This window comes from Lemur catta, chromosome 17, assembly GCF_020740605.2.
Source record: "Lemur catta isolate mLemCat1 chromosome 17, mLemCat1.pri, whole genome shotgun sequence".
Taxonomy (NCBI): Eukaryota; Metazoa; Chordata; class Mammalia; order Primates; family Lemuridae; genus Lemur; species Lemur catta.
In genome coordinates this window covers 51118933-51140607 of record NC_059144.1, presented here as the reverse complement: position 1 = coordinate 51140607, position 21675 = coordinate 51118933, and the positions used below count along the sequence as shown (strand labels likewise).

The 21675-nt window shown below is 54.6% G+C and overlaps 1 protein-coding gene across 3 annotated transcripts; it reads right to left on the bottom strand.

Moving 5' to 3' along the window:
* Positions 1–541: 541 nt before the first annotated feature.
* TPD52L2 (TPD52 like 2) lies at positions 542–19774 on the bottom strand. Of its 3 annotated transcripts, XM_045529409.1 has the most exons (7): positions 19631–19774; positions 16947–17092; positions 15389–15537; positions 14398–14457; positions 9972–10073; positions 3911–3959; positions 542–2095 (listed from the first exon to the last, which is right to left on the bottom strand). In XM_045529409.1, the coding sequence occupies exons 1-7, from the start codon at positions 19647–19649 to the stop codon at positions 2000–2002; spliced, it is 621 nt and encodes a 206-aa protein (XP_045385365.1). In that variant the 5' UTR covers positions 19650–19774; the 3' UTR covers positions 542–1999. The 3 variants fall into 3 exon arrangements, with proteins under 3 accessions (XP_045385365.1, XP_045385367.1, XP_045385366.1); XM_045529411.1 differs by lacking the exon at positions 3911–3959; XM_045529410.1 differs by lacking the exon at positions 14398–14457.
* Positions 19775–21675: the final 1901 nt, after the last annotated feature.

Below are 21675 nucleotides of genomic sequence, written 5' to 3'. Positions count from 1 at the left end.
TGCATTCAGAGGGCCACTGTGAGCATGGGGTGACCGAGCCACTTTGAAAGCCACCACGTGCTGGCCCTAGGAGTGGGATCCTCTTCTTCCCAATGCCCACTTCCACCCGGTGGGCTCCCTGCACCCGGGTGTGACCCAGCCGAGCTCTCCACCTGCACAAGAGGGACCACACGTGGCCTTCCCAACACCCAGAGCTCCACACTACAAGAGCTCAATTGTAATCGCAGCTAAATGCTTGCAGGGGCAGGGAAGCCCCTTCAACGGGGGCCGGCCCTGGCTGTCTGGCAAGCCGCTGGAGTGCCCAGCCCACCCTGTGACCTGGTGGGCTCCTCCTCAGAGATGTTGGGTCTGACCCCACAGGTTTGTCACCCTTACATTCTCACAGTTCACTCCCTTTATCTTTACAGCATTGAAGATTTGCAATTTGTATTTGGGATTGTTTCCTGCCTCTCCCAAGGGTATGGACTCATTGTGCCAGGGACCTGTGTTGGTTTACCACTTTTGTGTCACAGTCCTGAAAGACACACCACACAAGCTGAGGTGGGTTTTCCCCCAAAGGAATGGTTTATTGACAGGTTGCCCATTATTCACTTTAAGAAGATACATCACTTCCCGCCCCTGCAGGCTGCCTTCTCACTGCGCCCCACCACACCAAGCAGCTCTCTTCCCTGGGCCCTGCACCGGGTCATGTGGAGTGTCTGAGATGGCCTAGGATACTTGGTTACCAGAGGACACCTTGAGCCCGGCATCCCTTCCCCTCTGGGGAGTGCAGAGCGGGCCAGGCCTCAGGGCCCTGCTAACAGCCACTAAGGCACAGAACTGCCCCTCCAGGCCACACCTCCTGACACACAGGGCCCTGATGGGAGGCTGTGGGGCGTGACAATTTAAAAACTGGAAAGAGATCTTTGTAGCTCTTGAGAAAAAGTGACAGCGGAGTCCTGGCTGATCCCAACATCCACCCTGACCTGACCTGACCTGTGGGGTCAGTTCTGCTTTTCATTGATCCTACGTGCAGTAAACAGGCAGGCTGGAGTCAGGGATCAGTGGGCCAAGGTGGCACTGTGCTGGGGGCATCTCTCTCCTGAGGACAGAGGCTTTGCCCACTCTCTCCCCTCCCATCCCCAGGGGCCTGGGTGCCCTTTAGGGCAGAGTGGGGAGCCAGTGGGAACGGCCGCAGTCCTGGAGAGAGCAGGTTTTATGGGCTGGGATGCAGCGTGCTAGTGAAATGCAATACACCAACCGGGCAGGCAGGCTGCCACGTGCGCTGGACATAAAATTCTACACAGTGCTCACAACCCATTAAAGAACCCCCATTTTTATATATAAAAAAACCATAAACAAAGCATAAGGCAATGTAAGGCTTGTATTTCAGCTTCAGTCCAAAGAAATAAAATTCTCTAACTATGAGGCTAAAGTTGTTTGCCTAATTTTAATTTTGAAACGTCCACTGCATTTAAAAAATAATGAATTTGCTTTTGTTAAAGCTAGATCATTAGTGTAACAATCAGGCAGCTGCTGTGGTAATCAGTCTCCCCATTCGGCATTTTGAGATAAAAAATTTCGATCAGGCAGGGCTTCTGGGTGACTGTGTTCCTTCCGTGAGTCAGGGAAGGAGGAGGAGGTCAGAAAATGCCACTTATCTCACAGAAATGACTCTACAACCCTTGGACATTCTGATGAGCTAACAAGAGGCCCAAGGGAGCCCGGGCTTGGCTGACACCCCTCCAAATCCTCCACCCTGTCCACTTCCTGCACCCTAGGAAGGATGGCACAGTGCTGTTTCGTCTGCAAACTTTAGTGTGAAACATCTGTGTACAAGACCGTGTTCTCTGAGCCATGCGAGCGCAGCAGCCACATCTCCGTGTGGACGGCACGACGGTCCTCCAGCCGGCTCTGTCCACTCACGCGGACGGGCGCTCCGCTGCGCAGCGCAGATTCTGGCCGTGAGGAGGAGGGTGTGCTCACATGTGTTCTGTGGCTGGGCGAAGCTGCTGCAGGCTTAGAAAGGCGCGTGATCCGACAGGGGCTGGTCGCCATTCCCCGTTGGGGAAGGGAGGTTGTCACTGCTGTTCTCTCTGTCACCCACAACCTTAGACTATGGGAGGGAAACAATCAAGAAAGAAAAACCTGAGATAGAGCACACGGTACCTGGCAGGTCCTGGGTCCATACTCAGTTCCCCACCTGTGTTTATGTAACATGAACACCGCTCAGCCATGGAAAGGAACAAATCGCTGACAGGCAGCAGCCTGGACAGGTCTCCAGAGAATTATGCAGAACGGAGAGAAGCCCAAAGGCTACATGTTGTAGGGCTCCATTTATGGGACATTCTTGAAATGACATAATTATAGAAATGGAGAGGAGATTAGGGGCTGCCGGGGGCAGGGCAGTTGCTTCGAAGGCGCCACAAGGGATCTTGGTGGAGGGAAGTTCTGTGTCTTGACTGTCAGTGTTGACGTCCTGGTTGTGAGACTGCACTGCGGTTTTGCAAAACGTTACCATTGGAAGAAACTGCGTAAAAGGCACAAGGGACCTCTCTGTATTATTAAGGTTGGTGCAAAAGCAATCGCAGTGTTAGTAAGAATGTACTGGAATACATTCTTAAATAAACGTGGTTATGTTCTACATCATTTTAAGGTGCATTTCTCACTTTATGTTTTATTTATTTAATGACTTATTTACTTGCTGTTTATTTTATATGTATTTTAGACTATGGAAATGATGTTAGAAAAAAAGCAAATTCAAGCGATTTTCTTATTCGAGTTCAAAATGGGTCGCAAAGCAGTGGAGACAACTCGCAACATCAACAACACATTTGGCCCAGGAACTGCTAACGCACACACAGTGCAGCAGTGGTTCAAGAAGTCTTACAAAGGAGTCGAGAGCCTTGAAGATGAGGAGCGCAGTGGCCGGCCATCGGAAGTTGACAACGACCAACTGAGAGTAATCATCAAGCTGATCCTCTTGCAACTACATGAGAAGTTGCCAAATGACTCAACATCCACCATTCTACAGTCGTTCAACATTTGAAGCAAACTGGAAAGGTGGAAAAGCTTGATAAGTGGGTGCCTCACGAGCTGACTGAAAATCAAAAAAATCATTGTTTTGAAGTCTCTTTTCTTATTGCTTGCAACAAAAATGAACCATTTCCCAATCGAATTGTGATGTGCCATGGAAACTGGATTTTATGCGACAACCAGCAACGACCAGCTCAGAGGCTGGACCAAGAAGCAACCCCAAGGCACTTCCCAAAGCCAAACTTGCACCAAAAAAAGGCTGTGGTCACTGTTTGGTGGTCTGAGCCGCCACAGCTTTCTGAACCCGGCGAAACCATGACATCTGGGAAGTCTGCTCCGCAAACCGATGAGACGCACCAAAAACTGCAGCGCCTGCAGCGGCAGGTCAACAGAAAGGGCCCAATTCTTCTCCACGCCCGACCACATGTCGCACAACCAACGCTTCAGAAGTTGAACGACTTGGGCTACAAAGTTTTGCCTCATCCACCATATTCACCTGACCTCTTGCCAACCGAATGCCACTTCTTCAAGCATCTCGACAACTTTTTGCAGGGAAAACGCTTCCACAACCAGCAGGATGCAGAATATGCTTTCCAAGAGTTTGTGGAACCCCAGAGCACGGATTTTTACACCACAGGAATAAACAAACTTATTTCTTGTTGGCAAAAATGTGTTGATTGTAATGGTTTCTATTCTGATTAATAAAGATGTGTTTGAGCCTAGTTATAATGATATAAATTCATGGTCCAAAACTGCTATTACTTTTACACCAACCTAATACTTCCTACAACTGCACGTGAGTCTCTCTATAGTGATTCAATCACTAATAATAAGCTGATGTGAGTGATGCGTCACACACCCCATCAAGAGAATCAGACAGTCCAGGTACAATTACCTTTATGGTCCCGACTCGGTCTTCAAATGACTTGAAAGTTGCGGAGTTCCTTTAGAGAGAGGGAAGACACGTTGGTGTAGAAAGCAAACTGTTGTGCCGCCCTCCGAGACCGGAAGGGTCAGGGCTGGGGCCGCGGGGCTCCCTAACAGCACCCTGTGATCCCAGTGCAGAAACACGACACACTGAAACAGGGGGGCCCCTGGCAAGAGGGTCCAGCCAGGGTCACTAAAGAGGCTCCCCAGGTCAGAAGTGAGGTCAGCCATGCCCACCAACCACAGGGGCAGGCCCGGATGTCACACGGGGGAACCGCAAGCCCCCAACTGTGCAGTGGGTGGGACCCCAGCACACCTGTGGTCACCCTAAGTGCACACCCTCGGCTCTTCTGTACCGCAGTTATGCAAAGTCCTAGAGTTCCTCACACACATCTCAGAAAAGTCCAGCGAAAGGAAAACCAAGGACAATGCTGGGACGGCAGAGTGGGGAGGAGGCAGAGGAGGGGACAGTGGCCCAGCCCTGTCCCTCAGTCTCTCTTACACAGCCAGAGCCCCTTCCTGCCCCGAGGCCTTGACAACACCCAACCAGTCTCCATAGTAACAGGGCTCCCCTGAGAGTTGGCTACGCCTGACACAGCGGGCACGGGAACACCGGACACAGCTCTGGGGTTTCCACAAAGGCTCTGAGACACTCAACCCCCCCCGAGTGGCAGCCGGTGCCAATGCCCACGTGGGAGCCCCCATACCCGCTCCCCGGCCTGACCCTGCAGGCCGCCAGGACTCGGAACGGTCAGGACAGGGCCCAGTTTGGCAGAAGGGTCTCCTCTGGAGGCCGCAGGATAAGAGTGTCACCCCCACCCCCTCTCCCTCGTCAGCCTTGGGATCTTTCTCAACCCTCAGCCAATGGGCGGGACACAGGAATGGAAAGGTGTGACCAGCAGGAGCCACCCAACCCCCACCCAGAGACACCCCAGCTCCGGCGCCCTGGGGGGCAGGCGTACGTTACCTCATGGCCGGCATACTTATCGAGTGGCGGATGGAGTAGCTGCTGCTCGGAAGCATGGCAGAAGCAGAAGAGGAAGCAAGAGTTAACACTGAGGGTGAGACTGGCACGCGCGTCAGACGGTCTGCATGTAAACCCAGCCCCGCGGGGCCCGCTGCTCCAACACAGCTGGAGCGAGCTGCCTGCTCCCCCACGCAGTGCCCCAGAAGGAAAACTGTCCCCGGGTTCCTCTCCCCCAGTCCTAGGAGTGTCCAAAGCCACCGGGCAGTGTGACACTGGGGGTGGGAGCCTTACGGCAGGGACTGTGAGGAGACCTAGGCCTGGGCTTTCACAAATACGTGGTACCCACAGCCTTCAGATGCCCTTACTTGACTTTACAGCAAGTCAAATGACCTTTTACTAAAAGAGAAACAACCAAGTCAAGTAAAAATATCTGAAATCAGGCCGGGCGCGGTGGCTCACGCCTATAATCCTAGCACTCTGGGAGGCCGAGGCAGGTGGATTGCTTGAGGTCAGGAGTTCGAGACCAGCCTCAGCAAGAGCGAGCCCCCGTCTCTGCTAAAAATAGAAAGAAATTATTGGGCCAACTAAAAAATATATATATAGAAAAAAAAATTAGCCGGGCATGGTGGCACATGCCTGTAGTCCCAGCTACTCGGGAGGCTGAGGCAGTAGAATCGCTTAAGCCCAGGGGTTTGAGGTTGCTGTGAGCTAGGCTGACGCCATGGCACTCACTCTAGCCCGGGAAACAACGCGAGACTCTGTCTCAAAAAAAAAAAAAAAATCTGAAATCAGATTGTTCTGGATTCGGCTCTGGACCTCGGAGCTCTAATGAGAAGAGCAGGCTTGGGAGAAAGACCTAAGAGTTCTCAGGTAACAAATGAGACGAAGCTCAACCGGAGGGGACAGGTGTGCTTCTCAGGAAAACAAGGACACAGGACTAGTGTATCAGAGAGCAGCAGGGAGAGGATCAGCACAGCCCTTCCAAGTCAAAATGCTGCTTTTTAGGGATAAGCTCAAGTGTGGACGCCAAGAGGCCCATGTTGTACGAGGCTGGTCGGCCACGTGCTGACCCGAGGCAGGTGGGCTGCACGTGCCCAGGTGTGAAGCACTGGGGGGGTGGTCTCTGCATGGATCACGCCACTGGCTGAGCATGGAGAAGCCAAGGCTTCGTTCCGTGAGGCGCAAGTTTCATGGCCACTCTCACCCCCCTCCTGCCTGCACAGCCCCCACAGGGCCCCGCCAGAGTCCGCCTGCCCTGATTCAGAGAAGGCCTTCCACAGACGCCTCCAGGCTCAGTCTTACCTAAAGGAGTGTGAGAACGGATGGGCCCTAGAAGGCGGCAGCAGGAGAGAAGAAAAGCAGCGTTAAGCAAGGGAGCCCAGCGCCCGCCCACAACCGTCTGCCGGGAGCCCCAGGCCGCTCTGCTCACGCCCTGGACGGCCACTCCAGTCCCCACACCGCCAAGGAGAGCAGCCCTGTCTCCAATCCCCCACGTCCTGACTCCATGAGAGACTCCCACGAGCCCTGGAAGGGCAACTGCACAGCCCACAGCTCTGCCTCCTGGGCACGGTCCCTGTGTGAGCAGCCCCTGCTCCCACAGCCCGTGTGGAGGTCGGAGGGGAGAAGCCCAGAGAGGGCCAAAGCCAGCACCTGGAACACAAGTGCCCCTCAGAGCAGCGCAGAGGTTGAGGGGCACTGCAGCGAGTCCGCCAGGCTCGGGCAATGCTTGGCACCAGGGGCTTGTGTTCTCCAAAGCACTTCAGTTGAACAGGAGCACAAGCGCCACGAGGGGGCCTGAACACTTGCGGGGGAAGCACTTCTGCTCTAAGCCCTGTCCGTGGACAACAGACACCAGCCTGCAGCGAACTCTCAGCCAGGACGTTAACGGGCCTCAACCTCAGAAAGCACCCGTGACCACCTGCGAGGCCGTGGGCAGACTCCAAGGCCTGCAGTGCCAGAGTTCACACCACCCCCGCAAACACCACCAGCAGGGCCCTGGCTCAGACACGCCAGCAGGCAGGACACGCCTCGGGCAACACGGACACGACCTGCCGACTGCCCGAGGGTGGCTGCAGGCACAGAGGATGCAGGTAGCCACTCCTCCATTGTGCAGGTGGCCCACACCACAGACGGAGCTACTAAGGACAGATAGGCTCACTCACGCTGCCTGAGGTGCCCACACCCTGCGGTACAAGTGGGACCGGCTCCCCTTTGGGGGAGAGGGGAGCAACCTGAGGTCCAGAGAAGGCAGGTGCCCTCATATAAGGTCACAGAGCTGGAGGGTGACCCGACCCTGGGGCAAACCGCTCTCTGATCTGAATCCAGCTCCCTCTTCCCATTGCCTGGCGCGGGGGCACAGCAGGGGCCTCGCAGTCCAGGGCTGACCCATGATGGGCCGTCACAGACACATTCGTGGTTTGGGCAACTGTCCTAAAGGACCTGCACCCAAGGATTAGGAGGGCCCCACTGGGTGTCATCCAACCTGAAACCCCCTCGAACCTGACTCATTTTTAACAAGCAGCGAACTCTCAGCCAGGACGTTAACGGGCCTCAACCTCAGAAAGCACCCGTGACCACCTGCGAGGCCGTGGGCAGACTCCAAGGCCTGCAGTGCCAGAGTTCACACCACCCCCGCAAACACCACCAGCAGGGCCCTGGCTCAGACACGCCAGCAGGCAGGACACGCCTCGGGCAACACGGACACGACCTGCCGACTGCAGAGAGCTGGCCCCTGCTCACCTGGCTGCCCTGCATGCCAGAGCACCTGTGCAAATACCACACACCGTACCGTGGGGCCAGGCACTCAGACACAGCTGTCCTGATGTCATTGAGACCGGAACCGCCCGCACTGCCAGCCACGGCCCTGGGGCCATATGACATGGGGTCTCCCAGGTCTCTGAGGAGAGAGTGGGGGCTGCACGCTTTGTCTAGGAGGAGGAGCAGACAGCGAAATGGGACTGTGCCCCCTGTGCTGCCGCAGAAAAAGAGGCCACAGAAAGAACTGCCTGGAGCCAGGCATGGTGGCTCACACCTGCAGTCCCTGCTACTCGGGAGGCCAAGGTGGGAGGATCCCTTGCGCCCAAGAGTGCGAGGCTGCAGTGCTATGGTCGTGCCACTCCAGCCTGGGCGAGAGAGCGACACCTTCTCGTTTAAAAAGAGAAAAAAACACCTGGATCAAAAGGGCCAGGTTCCTGCCCAGCCCTTCCCATGAGCACCAAGGGTTCCGCACACCCACCTGATTTCCACCCAGGACGCTCTGCACTCAAAAGGGAGTGAAGATGTTTAAAACGAGTAACTCCAAAGGTGAAAACACTCCTAGCAGAGCACAATTCAGGCACAGCAGATACCTGTTGCTTCCTTAAAACGCTCCGTGCTACGACTGCTCTGTGGCAAGACGGGCGTTTTCAGGAGGAAACAGGCAACAGCCTGGTGTGGTCCCTCCTCACCCTGGGGCTCACCCTGTGGCCGTCCCTGGGAGCAAGCCCCCTGCATGGGGTCAGAGACTGTCACCGCACTCGCTGCCATGCAGATCAGGGGGCCACAGGAGGTGCCCCAGGGGGAACTCCCACACAGCCTGCGGGGGGTCATGGCAGACCCTGGCTGCCAGCTCAGAGCCTTTAAGGCTGAGCTCAGCTGCAGCTGGGGGACAGGGTCCCCTCCTGTGCCCAAGCTCAGCAGTGGGGGACAGGGCCCAGCCACAGCTACTGCGGGCTGCAGCCCCAGGTGTGAAGATGCACAGAAGAAACACACAATGTGTACTGACCGTGCAGCTTTTCCGAAGGTTGGACACTTCTCAAAACAAAGGTTGTAGGGTGGGGGTAAATTACACCTCAAACAAAAATAAAAGGTGAGCATAACTCCCAGGCAGAAGCTGTCCCCTTGGCATGGCTGGGTGGGTCCCCGGTGTGGATGTCTGTGTCCTCCCCTGTGGCTCAGTGGTCAGGGCAGCGTGCTGGTGCAGCAGAGGACCCCAGCCCGAGGCCCCATCAGCCCACCCCAAGCCAGGCAGTGGGACAGGCTTAGCCTGAAGCAGGCTCAGAGGGGTCAGCCCAAGGGAGAGACGCACACATCGCCAAGTCCTGCAGAGCCACGAGAAGGGAAGAGGGGAAGGGCCACACGGCGCCCAGCACACCTGGTCCTTGGGCACCACCGGAAGATTCTCGACTATGAGAGGCCAAAGCCCAGAAACTGCCTTTGTCGGGATGGGGCGGGGGCTACAGGGACGCACTCCCTGAGGTCTGAAAGTGAGGGGACTGGTTTTGAGTGTGGGGGCTGGAGCCAGGATGCTGCTGATGATGGTGACAACCCACACTATGGTTGTCACCTGGCCCTCACACCCTGTGAGAGAGGCCTTGCCTGAGACACGCACGGCCAGGGTTCGCACCAAGGCTTCTGGCTCCAGGGCCCAGTCCCCCTATCACCTGCTGTGTGTCAGAGATCTGTGGTGTGACCGGAGAGCCCAGAGCAGAGAATGGCGGGCAAATGTGCTTGGCCCACCAAGCTGGGTGGGAGCTGCTGTGTGTGGCCACCAAGTGCCTGGCTCTCCACTCGCTTCTTGGCCTCTGTCCTGCTCTGAGGCACCTCTGATGGCCAGAAGGTTCTACCAGCCTCTGGGAAATCACACTCTGAGCTGGGCTGCATACTCTCAGACACCTGGGCTAGGCAAACACCCCTAAGGAAATGCCCTGCTGAGCACCTGGCCTAGAGGGGGCTGGTGACCTGCCCAGACTGACATCCCACCCTGAACCCCAGGTCAGAGTCCTTGCCTCTCACTGGAGCTGCAAGCGGCAACTCCTGCCACCCCCAAGCTACCCAACGGCACTAACGACTGCCTCTCCCCTGAGGAATACAGAAATGGAAGAAAGGCAGCCAAAGGGAAGCAGATGACCCCCCAAACAAGGGTCCATGTGCAGACTGGCCCAGGCTGGCATGGCCACACCCCCAGGGCCTGCGCCTCTGAGCCCCGGGCCTAGGCAGGCTTCCTGCAGCACCTCCAGCGTGTCACACCTCGCTGTCCCTGACCAGGTCCCAGGGCAGAGAGGCCGGGGCGGGGATATCTCACCTCATGTCTCCGAGCTTCCTGCTGATGGCAGAGCCCACCGTGGACAGGGCAGCTGAAGTCTTCTGTCCTGCCTGTGAGAGAGTTTCCTGAGTCTTCTTGTAGCTGGAAGGAGACACACCAGTTCAGCCGACCATCCAACAGCAAGGGCCAGCCACGGCCACGGCCAGGAACCAAAGCACAGGAGAGCACCCCAGGGGAAGGCTGGAGGGAGGCCACTGGGAGTGAGACCTGCTGGGGGCTGTGCAGGGCACCCGGCCCAGGGCTCCTTGGCCCCGGGGGCACCTGCAGTGGCAGCAGGAGTGGCCAGCGCTGCAGACACACCCACCGACTCTCAGCAGTGCATGGAGTCACCACCTCCCAGCCCTGCGGACACTTCCTGTTTTCTGTCTTACTGGTCAACCTTGCCTCCACCTCACCTGAAACTCAGCCCACTCTCCTGCCTCCTCTCAGCATCTCTGACTGCTTGAAAAGCACCACACCTGCCTGCCCCAGAGAAGACAGGCCACTGAGGCCCTGGATCCGGGCAGGCAGTGCCAGGGCAGGAGGAGCCAGAGGAGAAGCCAGGAGTCCTCCCATCAGCTCCCTGCCCAGCCCAGCGCAGGCTCAAAGAGCTCCCTCCCCTCTTCCCACAGACGACAGTCCCCGGAGGGGAGAAAATGCAAGCTCAACCACACCCACTCGGGAACGAGCTCCACAGCAAGCATGTGTGGCCCGTGGGGGCCCCTTCTCCGCCCTCCAGTGCCATCTGGACAACGTCCTTTCAGAAAATGGAAGGGTTCCGTTCTCACACAACCTTCAGTGCAAGGGTCTGGTCCTGGCCACAGGGAAGACTGTCACATCGGTGCCCTCCCGCCCTCCAGTGTCACCCACACGTGGGCGCATCACACGAGACAGCTCTGTAACCTCAATGTGAGCAAGGACACGGCGGCACAGGGACACTCTTGGGCCCACCTTGAGAGTCAACACCTGAAGTTGCTGCCCTTGTCCAGCTGCCCCCAAAAGACACGCAGCCTCTAACACGACAAAACCCATAAACAGAACCCGAACCCAAAGCCACCTGGCCACGGCTCCTCACTGAACAAAGCCAGGGAGCCAGAGGCCAAGCGGAGACGGGCTTCTGAGGCTGTCTCGGCGTCACCAGGGCCAACCTCAAGAGCTGGCAAGCCTGGCAAACCCCGAGGGAGTCGCAGTTGGAGGCGACAGGCCTCTGGAGAAGATGCAGGCTCTCGTCCCCAGTGTGAGTGTCACCAGGGTGCAGCGGGCATCAGCAACAGGCCCTCCCCCACTCCCCGCAGGAGGCTCCCAGCCCATCCCGGCCGCGTGCCAGGCTGCGGCTGTGCACTGCCTGCTGAAGCGACCTAAGGCCTGCCCAGACCACATGCTTGCCTTTCAGAATGAAGTAAGGAAGATTATCTGCACCTACAATCCTTGTTTTAAAATAAAACACCAGGGAAAAGGTAACTAATGACCTGCAACATTGTTTCAAAAATGCAAATTCAGAACACATCTTCAACCTTCATTTTTCCCGAAATAACAAATACATAAAACCATGTTAGCATTCTGTGGTCTGTTGAACTAAAATAGTCTAAAGCAGAGGATTTAGAGAAAAATCCTCACAGAATCTCTGTTGGTGCCCACAGGGTGGAGGTGGGGAGGCGGAAGTCAGAAGAGTAACAAGCACCTGTGCCAGGTGCTGCCTTGGGAAGGTCTGCAGGGTGCCTCAGGGGCAGGGCGGAGACCACCGACACCAGCAGCCAGGAACTACACTTGCGATCACACCACAGCCCCCAGCATTTCTTGGGTGTGGAAACGGAGGGTCACAGTGAGTCTCCTTCAGAAATAGGAACCTCCAAGCTAGGGATGCCCCTGGAAGCAATGGGCACCACCTGCACAGCCTGAGGCCACCACCGGCACCTCGCTGGCCCTTCTCTCCCTACAGCAGGTCCCCACCCAACACGTGTGGCTGCTTCTCCTTCCTAGCCCCATCCTGGGTCTCTGTGGTAGGCTCCGTGGGCTCACAGTGCCGCGGGACCCTTCCGAGAACCTCACACACACACACAGTCCTTGGTGAACGGGGAGGCTGTGACTATTATCACCCCATGACACAGGTGGGGAGGCTAAGCTCAGGTGAGGGGGCTGGGGTCAGAGCCAGCGTCTACACCCAGATAACTGGGCCCAGCCGTACTGGAGAGTGCCAGGCTGTGCCAACCCAGCCAGCTCCCCTTTGGGAGTTAATTAGACCTTTTGGGGAAGGAGCCCTGGACAGACAGCAGTCTCCCCCAGCTGTCAGCAAGTGTGCCCGTCGGCCAGCATGGAGCATCTGGCGGGTGCTCCTCTTCCTCCCCTTCTCCTGCATCAGCCTTTGGGGGCTACCCCAGCACCACCTGGGGTGGGTAAGTGATCCAGGCCTAGCCAGACAGAGGATAGAGGTCCCTGGCCACAGCCACTGGTCCAGCGAGGCCATACTGGGCCACAGTGCTGTGGGACTACAAAGCTAGGAGCAGGGCTTCTCTGCCAGGTGAGGACTCCCTCCTTCCTGTTCAGCTGACACCACCTTTAACTGTGCTTTGTCACCTGCAACCAAAAGAACTCAAAATGAACCAGCTAGCAACTGCAGAAGTACATGGTGCCCACTCTTAGCACCAGAGTTTTTACCTAGATCTATCATAAAAAAAGACTCCAATGAGGTGATTGTTTCATGACTCAATTCCGCATTTCTGCTCAGATGCAGAAGTGCTTAGCTGAGAGAAGACAGTGTTGGCAGCATCGTAACTATTTAGGTGCAGCACGGCTTTACGAGGGCCAAGCACCAGAGGTGTAGACGCTCACGTCATCTACCGGGCCATGTTCTCATTCCAGTCCTCCAGGTGCTACTGGCTGAAAGGAACCTGCAAACACATGGTCAGGAAAGTCTGCAAGCTGCTCTCACCCCCTTCCCTGCAAACGCACCGGGCAGCAGAGCCTCCCCCACAGCCCCCTCCTGAAGCCTGACCAGAGGGGCCCCAACTAGGCTGAGAGCATGGCATGGCCAACATCCTTAGCCACCCTGTCCCCTAAGCTGTGCTGCCCTCTTCCTGGGCTGTCACTGCAGAAACGCCTCCAGCTCTGGAAACACCAATCTGACAACTCTTCCACGGAGAGAGTCAGGGGTGACACTTGGGAACAGCCTCTGGCAGGTGGAGCACCAGCCACCAATGTCCATACTGAGCCACAAGGCTTCTCTCAGAGGGGCCAGAAGTCCCAGTGTCCAAAGCTCTTTGAACAACTATTTATTGGAAACAGTATCCCAGCAGCTTGACCTCAGTGGTTTTAGAGAATAGCACTCAAGTCTCCCAAGACTATTTTCAGATGGAGCCTGCACTGCTTGTCCGCTGGGGCCCAAACTGCACAGACGACAGTCACTGTCTCAACCCAGGAAACACTTCCTCCCCAGCAATGTTCGAGTGCAGCCCTAGAGACACAACGCAGCCCACCAGCACTCCTAGAATACCTCGGGCAACAGCTGGCTGCTGTGCCAGTGCTCACGGACCACCAGAGCTTCCTGGCACCTGCCTCCCACAGTGACACTGGACCGTGACACTCCATGCACACAGCGAGCCGACCTGGCCCCCAGGCACCTTTGAGACAAACCCGGCAGCAACCACTTCCTCTCTGCCCATGTTCCGTGGCAACCGTGACAGCACTTCCCTCTAAACAAGAAATGGAAAAGACCCACAGAGGCTATTTTTAAATATTCCCCTGTTCAGTTCAAAGAGGTTGTAATCAGACTGGAGCACAGATAAATGAAGGGCTATTATCTACTTCAAGGGTCTCACAACACCAGGGGTCACACTGAGGCACACCTCTGACAGACACAGAGCTATCCATGCATTACTTCCACTCTACTGACACTCCGTGTGAGGACAACACACTGCCTCCTAGACCACGAGGCCTTCACTTCCCAACAGCACAACCTCCACCACACCCTCCTCTCAAAACCACCCCTAAAGGTAGGAGTGAAGCTCTGAGAACCCGACAGCTGGAGCTAAGTACGCAGGCGAAGGAAGACAAAAAAAACCCAATCCAACAAAAATTCACCACTGACAACATCAGGCCAGGTGGTGCCCTCCACTTTGTTCCCTGTCGAGAGCCGTCCGCTAGTCAAAGGTGCAGCCTGAGCCCAGCCGGGTCTCTCATCTAAGGGACGCATGTCAGGCAGGAGGGACTTAAGTGTGGTCTGGTTGCTGAGTGAATCTCTTTCAGCTACTGTACCTGTTCCACAAGAGTTTAAAGAATTGTTTCATTTATACTTGAGAGGAGAAAAGTTATAGTGAGAAAAAATAGCCAGCCAACACCAAAACACGGTTTGTGCCAAGTGTGCACAGCCCCCCTGCCCCTAAGGAGAGTCAGGAGGTGAGAAGAGCAGGGAGGTGCTGACGGCACTCACAGGTCCGACTGGGTCACTTTCTCATTCCACTCTCCAAGTTTCTCAGAAGTTTTCACGTAGCTAAAAACAGAAAGTCTGTGGTGAATTATTTAGAAGAGCTATTGCGACTCAGGCTTCAGACTGCAGGTGAGATTCCAGGGAAGACGGAGAAGGGCCGGCTGGCAGCCACTCCGTCTCTCTGGCGTGCCTGAGAGCAGGGCCCACTGCCTCGGCCACACCCTGTGCAGGGCTGGGGAGACCAGGGTGCCAGCGGGCCAGAACTGACCGTTTCCTTTCTTGTCACATGAAACATGAAAGGAGCCCTTGTTTTCCACTTGAAGGCTCTCAGGGAGCACCACTGCTGTGGGGAGCTGGGAGGGCACAGCCCACAGGCCACACTTCTTTGACAGTTACCCTCTGAGGTTTAAAACCTACAGTGTCCTACGACAAAAACATGCGCATTTCATAGGTGAGATACACAAAATGCAACTGAATCTTGCTGTGGAAACGTGGATTCTGGGAAACATTCCACCCCCCATAGGTTTCAGAGAAGCCACATAGACAAGGCCAAGTCAGAAAGCAGTGCTTCCCAAATTCAGAGAGCTGAGTGACGTCTGGGTCAGAGGTCCTGGGGCCACATGGTATAGTCTGGGTCAGCAGACACAGTTACGGAGACCACAGAAAAGCCATTCTCATTAAGGGCCTAATTAGTGCTCTCTCAGACTGGACCCCAAAATATATCCTTTCTGTCTATTTCTGCCAGGACAACTAGCCACTCACCTTTCTAAAACACACATGGATTCCAAGCTCTTTGAATCAACAACATTACGGTCCCCAGGTTGAAGACTTGGGGCCTCCCGATGGCTGCTTCCAGACAGGCTCACTTGACCCTGCTCCTGTAAGGCACCCTACCCCTAAACACGAACACTCTCTACCCCTGGGGCAGAGGCACACCCCTGCTGAACATTTTCTCCAGCCAGCAGGGCAGCCCCACAGTGGGGCAGGTACCTACGCGTTGGAGACCTGCACGTCATGCCAGCTCCTGGACAGGTTCTGCTTCAGACCCCCCAGCGCGGAGAGGCCCAGCCTCCTTTTGAGCTCTCCGCAGTGCCTCTCCTTGGCTGCCAGCACCTGGCGCAGAGTGACGATTTCCTCTTCCACCTGCAAAGCATGCAGTTGACATGATGAACCATCACCATCACAGGAAGTGACTAACATCCTTATACATGCTGCAACGAACTACGTAAAAACAAGCCAAAAAGTAAATTCCCTTTTGTGCTTAAGGCAGTTTGAATTGGGTAACAGAAAGATGCCTCATAACAAAGCCCTGAGAGGCAGGAAGATTGACTACGAACAGTTCCAGATTGCAGTGATCTATGAACACACCATTGCACTCCAGCCTAGGCCACACAGCGAGATCCTGTCTCTAAAAAAATATTAATTAATTAATTTTTTTTTTTTTTTTAGACAGGGTCTCAATCCATTGTCTGGGCTAGAGTGCAGTGGTGTCATCACAGCTCATTGCAACCTCAAACTCCTAGGCTCAAGCATCCTCCTGCCTCAACCTCCTGAGTAGCTGGGACTACAGGCAGGCACCACCATGCTCGGCTAAATTTTCTATTTTTTGTACAGACAGGGTCTTGCCCTTGCTCAGGCTGGTCTTGGACTCCTGGCCTCAAGCAATCCTCCTACCCTGGCCTCTCAAAGTGCTAGAATTACAAGCTTGAGCCACTGCGCCTGGCCTAAATTTTTTTTAAATAAATAAATAAAAGAAAAATTTGGCCAGGTGCAGTGGCTTATGCCTGTAATTTCAGCACTTTGAGAGGCCAGGAGTTTGAGACCACCCTGGACAACAAAATGAGACCTCGCCTCTAGAAGAAATAAAAAAAATTAGCCAGGTGTGGTGGCATGTGCCTGCAGTCCCAGCTACTTCAGGAGGCTGAGGCAGGAGAATCAGGAATTTAAAGCTGCAGGGAGCTATATATAGTGCGACTGCACTCCAGCCTGGGTGACAGTGCAAAACCCCATATCTAAAACAAAATAAAATAAAGGCCTTGCTTCTTAAAACAGAGCAGAGGCTTGCAATGAGTAGTGTTCCAAACTCTACAATGTTCATTTCCCTAGATTCCGGAATCTGAAGTGAGTCACTATTAAACTCCGTATTACAGGGTGAAAAGCACTTTTTACAAAGGAAGTAATTTTAGAAGAAAAATTAACATCCAGAGCAGAGAGATTCATGGGGTCTTAAGAATGACTGTCAAGTACTGATTCCAACACAGAAACTCCCAGCAGATAGCATGCTAAGAGAGGCCACCCCTGTGTGCACATTCTCCTCACACAGCACCTATGAGGTGCCAGGCAGAGGTGGGAGGAAGAAATCAGGCCCTGTCTCCACTGTCAGGTGGCTCTGAGTCCAACACATGGAGCTGGGCACATGCAGAGAGAGCCCTGTAATCAGTGGGAACACAGGGCAGGGTGGGAGGGCAACTCTTCCAGAGCACTGGCCTCTCGCTGACCCAAGAGAGCCTTGATTCATGGTCACCCCAAGACAGACAGTCAAGCCACAGCACCTTGGTGAGCTCAGCCCTGAGCTCCTCCTCCTCAGCCTCCGTTAGGCCCTCGACAGAAGGAGTCCGGGCAGCCACACCTGTGTCGACAGGGACATCAGTCATGGAGTCAGACAGCAGACCTTTGTTAGGAGAATTCAGGTTGATGTCTGTCGGAGACAAAATGAGGCAGGCAAGTGTCAAGTAAGTTCCTAGGAGTTAAATGGGGTAGAGGTCTCCACTGGGGGAAAGTAAGGGCGGGAGGGAGACTCAGGAGACTAATACCTCTTCTCTGAAAGGTCTGTGAAGACAGTTTGGGCGTCAGAATGAGAGCAGCCAGACCTCAGGCCACATGAGACGCAAATCTAATACCGGTACTAGAAATGTTGGCCCAAGGCACCCAAACCCTAACTCTGGTTTCCCTGCTTCTCTAGTGAAGCAGGAAACCTGCACTGTAAAGAAAACAGTCCAACCTAACAGATGTTCCAGTTTTTACAGAAAAGGAACTTACTATAGCTTAAACACAATAAGGATCACTTTCCACCCAACTCATCTGCCAAGGAACGTGCTAAAATTATATACAAGGAGCATGTGCTAGTCACCCAACCCCTGCAGGGAGTCAGCAAAACAAAAACCCCCGTTAATCACATCCTTGACCCTCATCCCACAGCCAGGACACTACCAGCATGTGGAGAGGTCCATGCACCTCAGCTATGCCCAGGTCAGATTCAAATTCCTGCAGTCACTATTTTTTCTTCATGTTAAATGCATCTGCCTGTCCGCACTAACAGTCTACAAGACATCATGTAGGGAAAAATGGTCGACTTCAGTTCTCTCCACCTCCAGACACGTGATCGTTGTTCAGTACTCTTATGCAATTAGTACTGAAAACATCTTCCTTCTTGACAAGCAGTTTGTAAAGAAACAAGCTTAGTGTGGTGTCTAATGTGCTTTTTAATAAAAGCAATGAGCACACTGATCTAACATGTTTAAAAGTAAGTTAAAAGGCATAAAGATTGGAGAGAAGTGAAAGTGTCTTTAATTACAGATATGTTAGTCAACTGTATAAATCCTAAAGAGTCTACTAAAAATAGACCGCACTTAAAGATGTTCTGTTCAGAAGTAGCCGGCTGCATCCCATTCCGTTTCCATGTCCCCCACAGCTGGAGTTGCACAATTTCTTGGTGTTCAACAGATGTTTACTACATGAACTATACCCACTTTTTATCAACTGATTCTGATTTTTATCTGAGACCAACCTACACGATTTTATTTCATCATTTGCATCCACTGTGTTCAACCTACTCCAGTTCAGTAAGTGCCTTAAAATCTCTACTCTTTTTCTTTTCTATTTCTGAAACAGAAGGCTTTTGGACAGTTTCTGCTGATGAAGCTAAAATTGGATCCCACGGAAATCACCCTCAAGATAGAAACTGGACACTTAACCAAGCATGTGCCAGGCACCTCACAATCACTCTGCGAGATACCAACCTCACCACAGCCCTTTAGGTAGGAGCCACTCACATTCTGATTTATGGGGGAGACTGAAGAGGCCAGGACAGTCTTAACAAAGTCACTACAAAAATAAGCATGGGCTGGCGCCCTAGGTGAAAAAAAAAAATGTATACTATCTGAAAAATCAGGGTAATAGAAAGACCAATCTCAAAGGATTACTCAGAAAATAGTAAAAGATCATTTGAGAAACAGGCTTACAATGGTGTCCAGCACACAGTAAGTGCTCAATAAATGTTTTCTATCATTCTTATGACCAGAATCTAGTTCTTCTGATGCTTAATTAGAGACGCAAACTAAACAGTGAAAAGCCTCCTGAATTTAACAGACCTGGGGACGTTTGATGTTCAAATATTTTGTAAATAGCCACTGAAAGTATAAAAACCTTCAGAATGTACCAGAACCCAGGAATTCTAATAATTAACATGTGGATGCAAGCCAAACATTAGAAAAACTTCCTGGACTTATCCAGTGTGGTTATGACAACGTAGAAATTTAGCATCCCCTCTCTAGAGCCCTCAAATGGAAGACAGACTTGTATTATCTTCTCAAGATTTTAAGCTCCTGGGCCCGCTCCACATGCCACCTCATGCTGGTCTGGGGTGTCTGTTCTGGAAACTGGCGTGGCACGTGGGGTGTGCCCCAGACTCTCTCCATCCCTCTCCCCACGAGGCAACCCCGAAGTAGGCTGGGCTGCTAGCAGAGTTACCGCCCAAGGGGCGCTGCGCAGTACGGGAGGACGGTTCCACCTCCCCTTCTCTTCCCCGGAGCCGCCCTCAACACCTCGGCCCGGGTCCAGGGCCACCACACAGGAGTGTCCCCGAGGCCCCTTCGCAGAGACGGAAGGCGGCAGTGCACGGGCCGGGTGGGGAATGAGTGGCATAACGAGAGCTGCCCGGAGTGAGGAAACGCACACTCTGGGAACAAGGGAGAGCGCCAGGGAAGCGGACCTCAGAGCGGTCCCAGGGGAGACAGGGAGGGCAGCTGGAGAGGCCAGGAAGCAGTCCGAGCCGGGGGCGGAAGATGCACCCCGTGACCTGAGAGGTTGAGGTGAGAGCCCCGGGAGCTGAAGAGGGGTCGCGAGGCGGGCGGGCAGAAGCTGAGGGGACCCAGAGTCGCACGGGAGACCCCACGGAGGAGCCGAGCGCGGGGAGGCCCGGGCCGATCTGCGGCGGAGGCGCTGGGCCGGCAGGTACCTTGGCCGGCGGAGTCCATGTTCAGGCGGCGGCCGGGCCGCAGCTGGCGTCTGGGCCGCGGTTGCCGGAGCTGTAGAAGACAAACAGGCCGCGCCCGGAGTCGCTCGCCGCGTACTCACGAGCCAGCGGAACCTCCTCGGTCGACGCGGCCTTACGTAATCAGCGACGCGACAGCCCACTTCCGCTCGGGCGCTTGGTCCGCCTTCGTCCCGCCCCCCACAAGAGGCGTCCAATGAGAGCGTGGCTTGGCCCCGTCCCGGTTTATCCGGTTCAACCTGATAGGCCGAAGCTGCGGGCGACGCAAGAAAAGGAGGCTCAGTTTTGAGGCAATCCATCTTGTGGTTGGCTCCACCAGCGAGACGCACAGGTAGAACGGTCAGAGCAGCGGTGCACGGGGAGCTGGGAAGTGGGAGGACCGTGCAACGTGGTGCTGCGGAAAGCCAGGGCTGAGCCCCCGGGGACCGTCGGGGACGTATGCTGATGCCTACGAGCGCCACGGCTCGCGCCCCTCTGCGGGTCATACTCAGACCCTATGAGATCCCTTCAAGTTCTGACTACCGGATTCTGGGGGTCACCTTCCCCCCCGGAAGTCTTTTTTTTTTTTTTTTTTAGTTATTTTTATGGAGACTTGATCGTATGGGGTTTACGCAGAAAAAGACGAGACCGGGATTCGTCCTATTGCCCTGCAGGCGCCGCTGCCCTCTGAATTGCTCGGACCTGGCTGGAGGCGTCTCGGTCTCTGAATTCCCCTAGTCCAGCTCGTCGCGGCCCGCGGAGTTCACACGGGCGTGGACACTGCAGGGAAGCCCTCGCCTGCGGCCCGGCCCTGTGTCGCCCCGGTGTCATCTCACCTCCTTTTCACAGCAACCACAGAGCAAGTACTGGAGCCCTCCCCACTTCACAGATGAGGAAACTGAGGTTAAAGTAACTCGCCCAAGGTCACTCAGCCGGATGAAGGGCTACCAGGAGACTCTGGAACAAGAGTCTGCCTGACTTCAAAGGAGAGGTGTGTAACCACCAGGCAGCTGGCCCCACTGAAACAAGTCCCACAATTTTCCTTCTTTGGCTTCTACCTGCCACTGGAAGGAAATCCTTAAATGGTATTCAAACCCTTTAGGATCTGATCCCTCTGGACTGCACTTCCCCCTTCCAGCCAGGCCACTCTGCGGGCACTGGCTGTCTAGGCACGGAAGCCCCAACCACTGCCCCTCCCTTCATCTGGCCCACCTCCTCCCACAGGTGTCTTCCTGGTATTCTTGCATGGTCCTAGGGCCTTCACCATCATGGCCTTATCCTGCTCTGGTGCTCTCAAGTCTTCCCACTTGCCACCTTTTACAGAGATTCTTGTCTAACCTAACCTGGCCTGTCCAGGGGCCAGGGACAATAGGGATAGCCAACAGTCCCCGCTTCATGCAGTTCAGGGCAGAATATAAAGAAGTGACATTATAGACGGTGGTGAGCAGAGGCCTTGTCTCTCCTTCTATGTTGCATCCCTGAGTCAGGAGCAAAACCCAGCCCAGCCCTGGCTACTGGAGACACCCAGTAATTAGTGTCAGTGCAGGTGTCTGTAGCCCCACATGCCACTGTGCCTGTTACTCTGAGTCTGTAGTCCCTCTGTGAATCCCCTCCTGTAGAAGCCAGAAGTGTAGGGGTGGGGAGAAAACGCTACAGATTAGCAGCATCACACTTCTGGGAATGTCTAGGTACTAAGACCTGCCTTGTATCCCTACAATGCCAATGTCTTCCTTTCACAGCTGGGGGCAACCCTTCAACACTCAGTTGGTGTCATCTTCCCAGAAGCCATCCTGGAACCCAGGCCAGGTGAAGAGTTCTTCCCGATGGCTCCACAGCCCCTGCTCCCATCATCCTCTTGTGATGATCAAGGCACCCATCACACAGCACTGCCATAAACTGGGTCAGGTTAATGTTTGCATTCCCTTTAGGAGCTGGGTGCAAATGTCCAGAAGCATTTTGGGAGGAAGATGAAAGAGGGAGGAAGCAGGGAAGAACAGAGGAAAGGGCAGAATGCCCCGGTGAAGGAGGGC

What these genes read in the sequence shown, in the direction of transcription:
- TPD52L2 (XM_045529411.1), bottom strand. An exon ending in TCAGGGCTGAGCTCACCAAG is followed by an intron (nt 15,538 to 16,946) that starts GTGCTGTGGCTT and finishes CATGCTTTGCAG; the next exon opens with GTGGAAGAGGAAATCGTCAC. An exon ending in AAAGTGACCCAGTCGGACCT is followed by an intron (nt 10,074 to 14,397) that starts GTGAGTGCCGTC and finishes GTCTCCTTCCAG; the next exon opens with CTACAAGAAGACTCAGGAAA.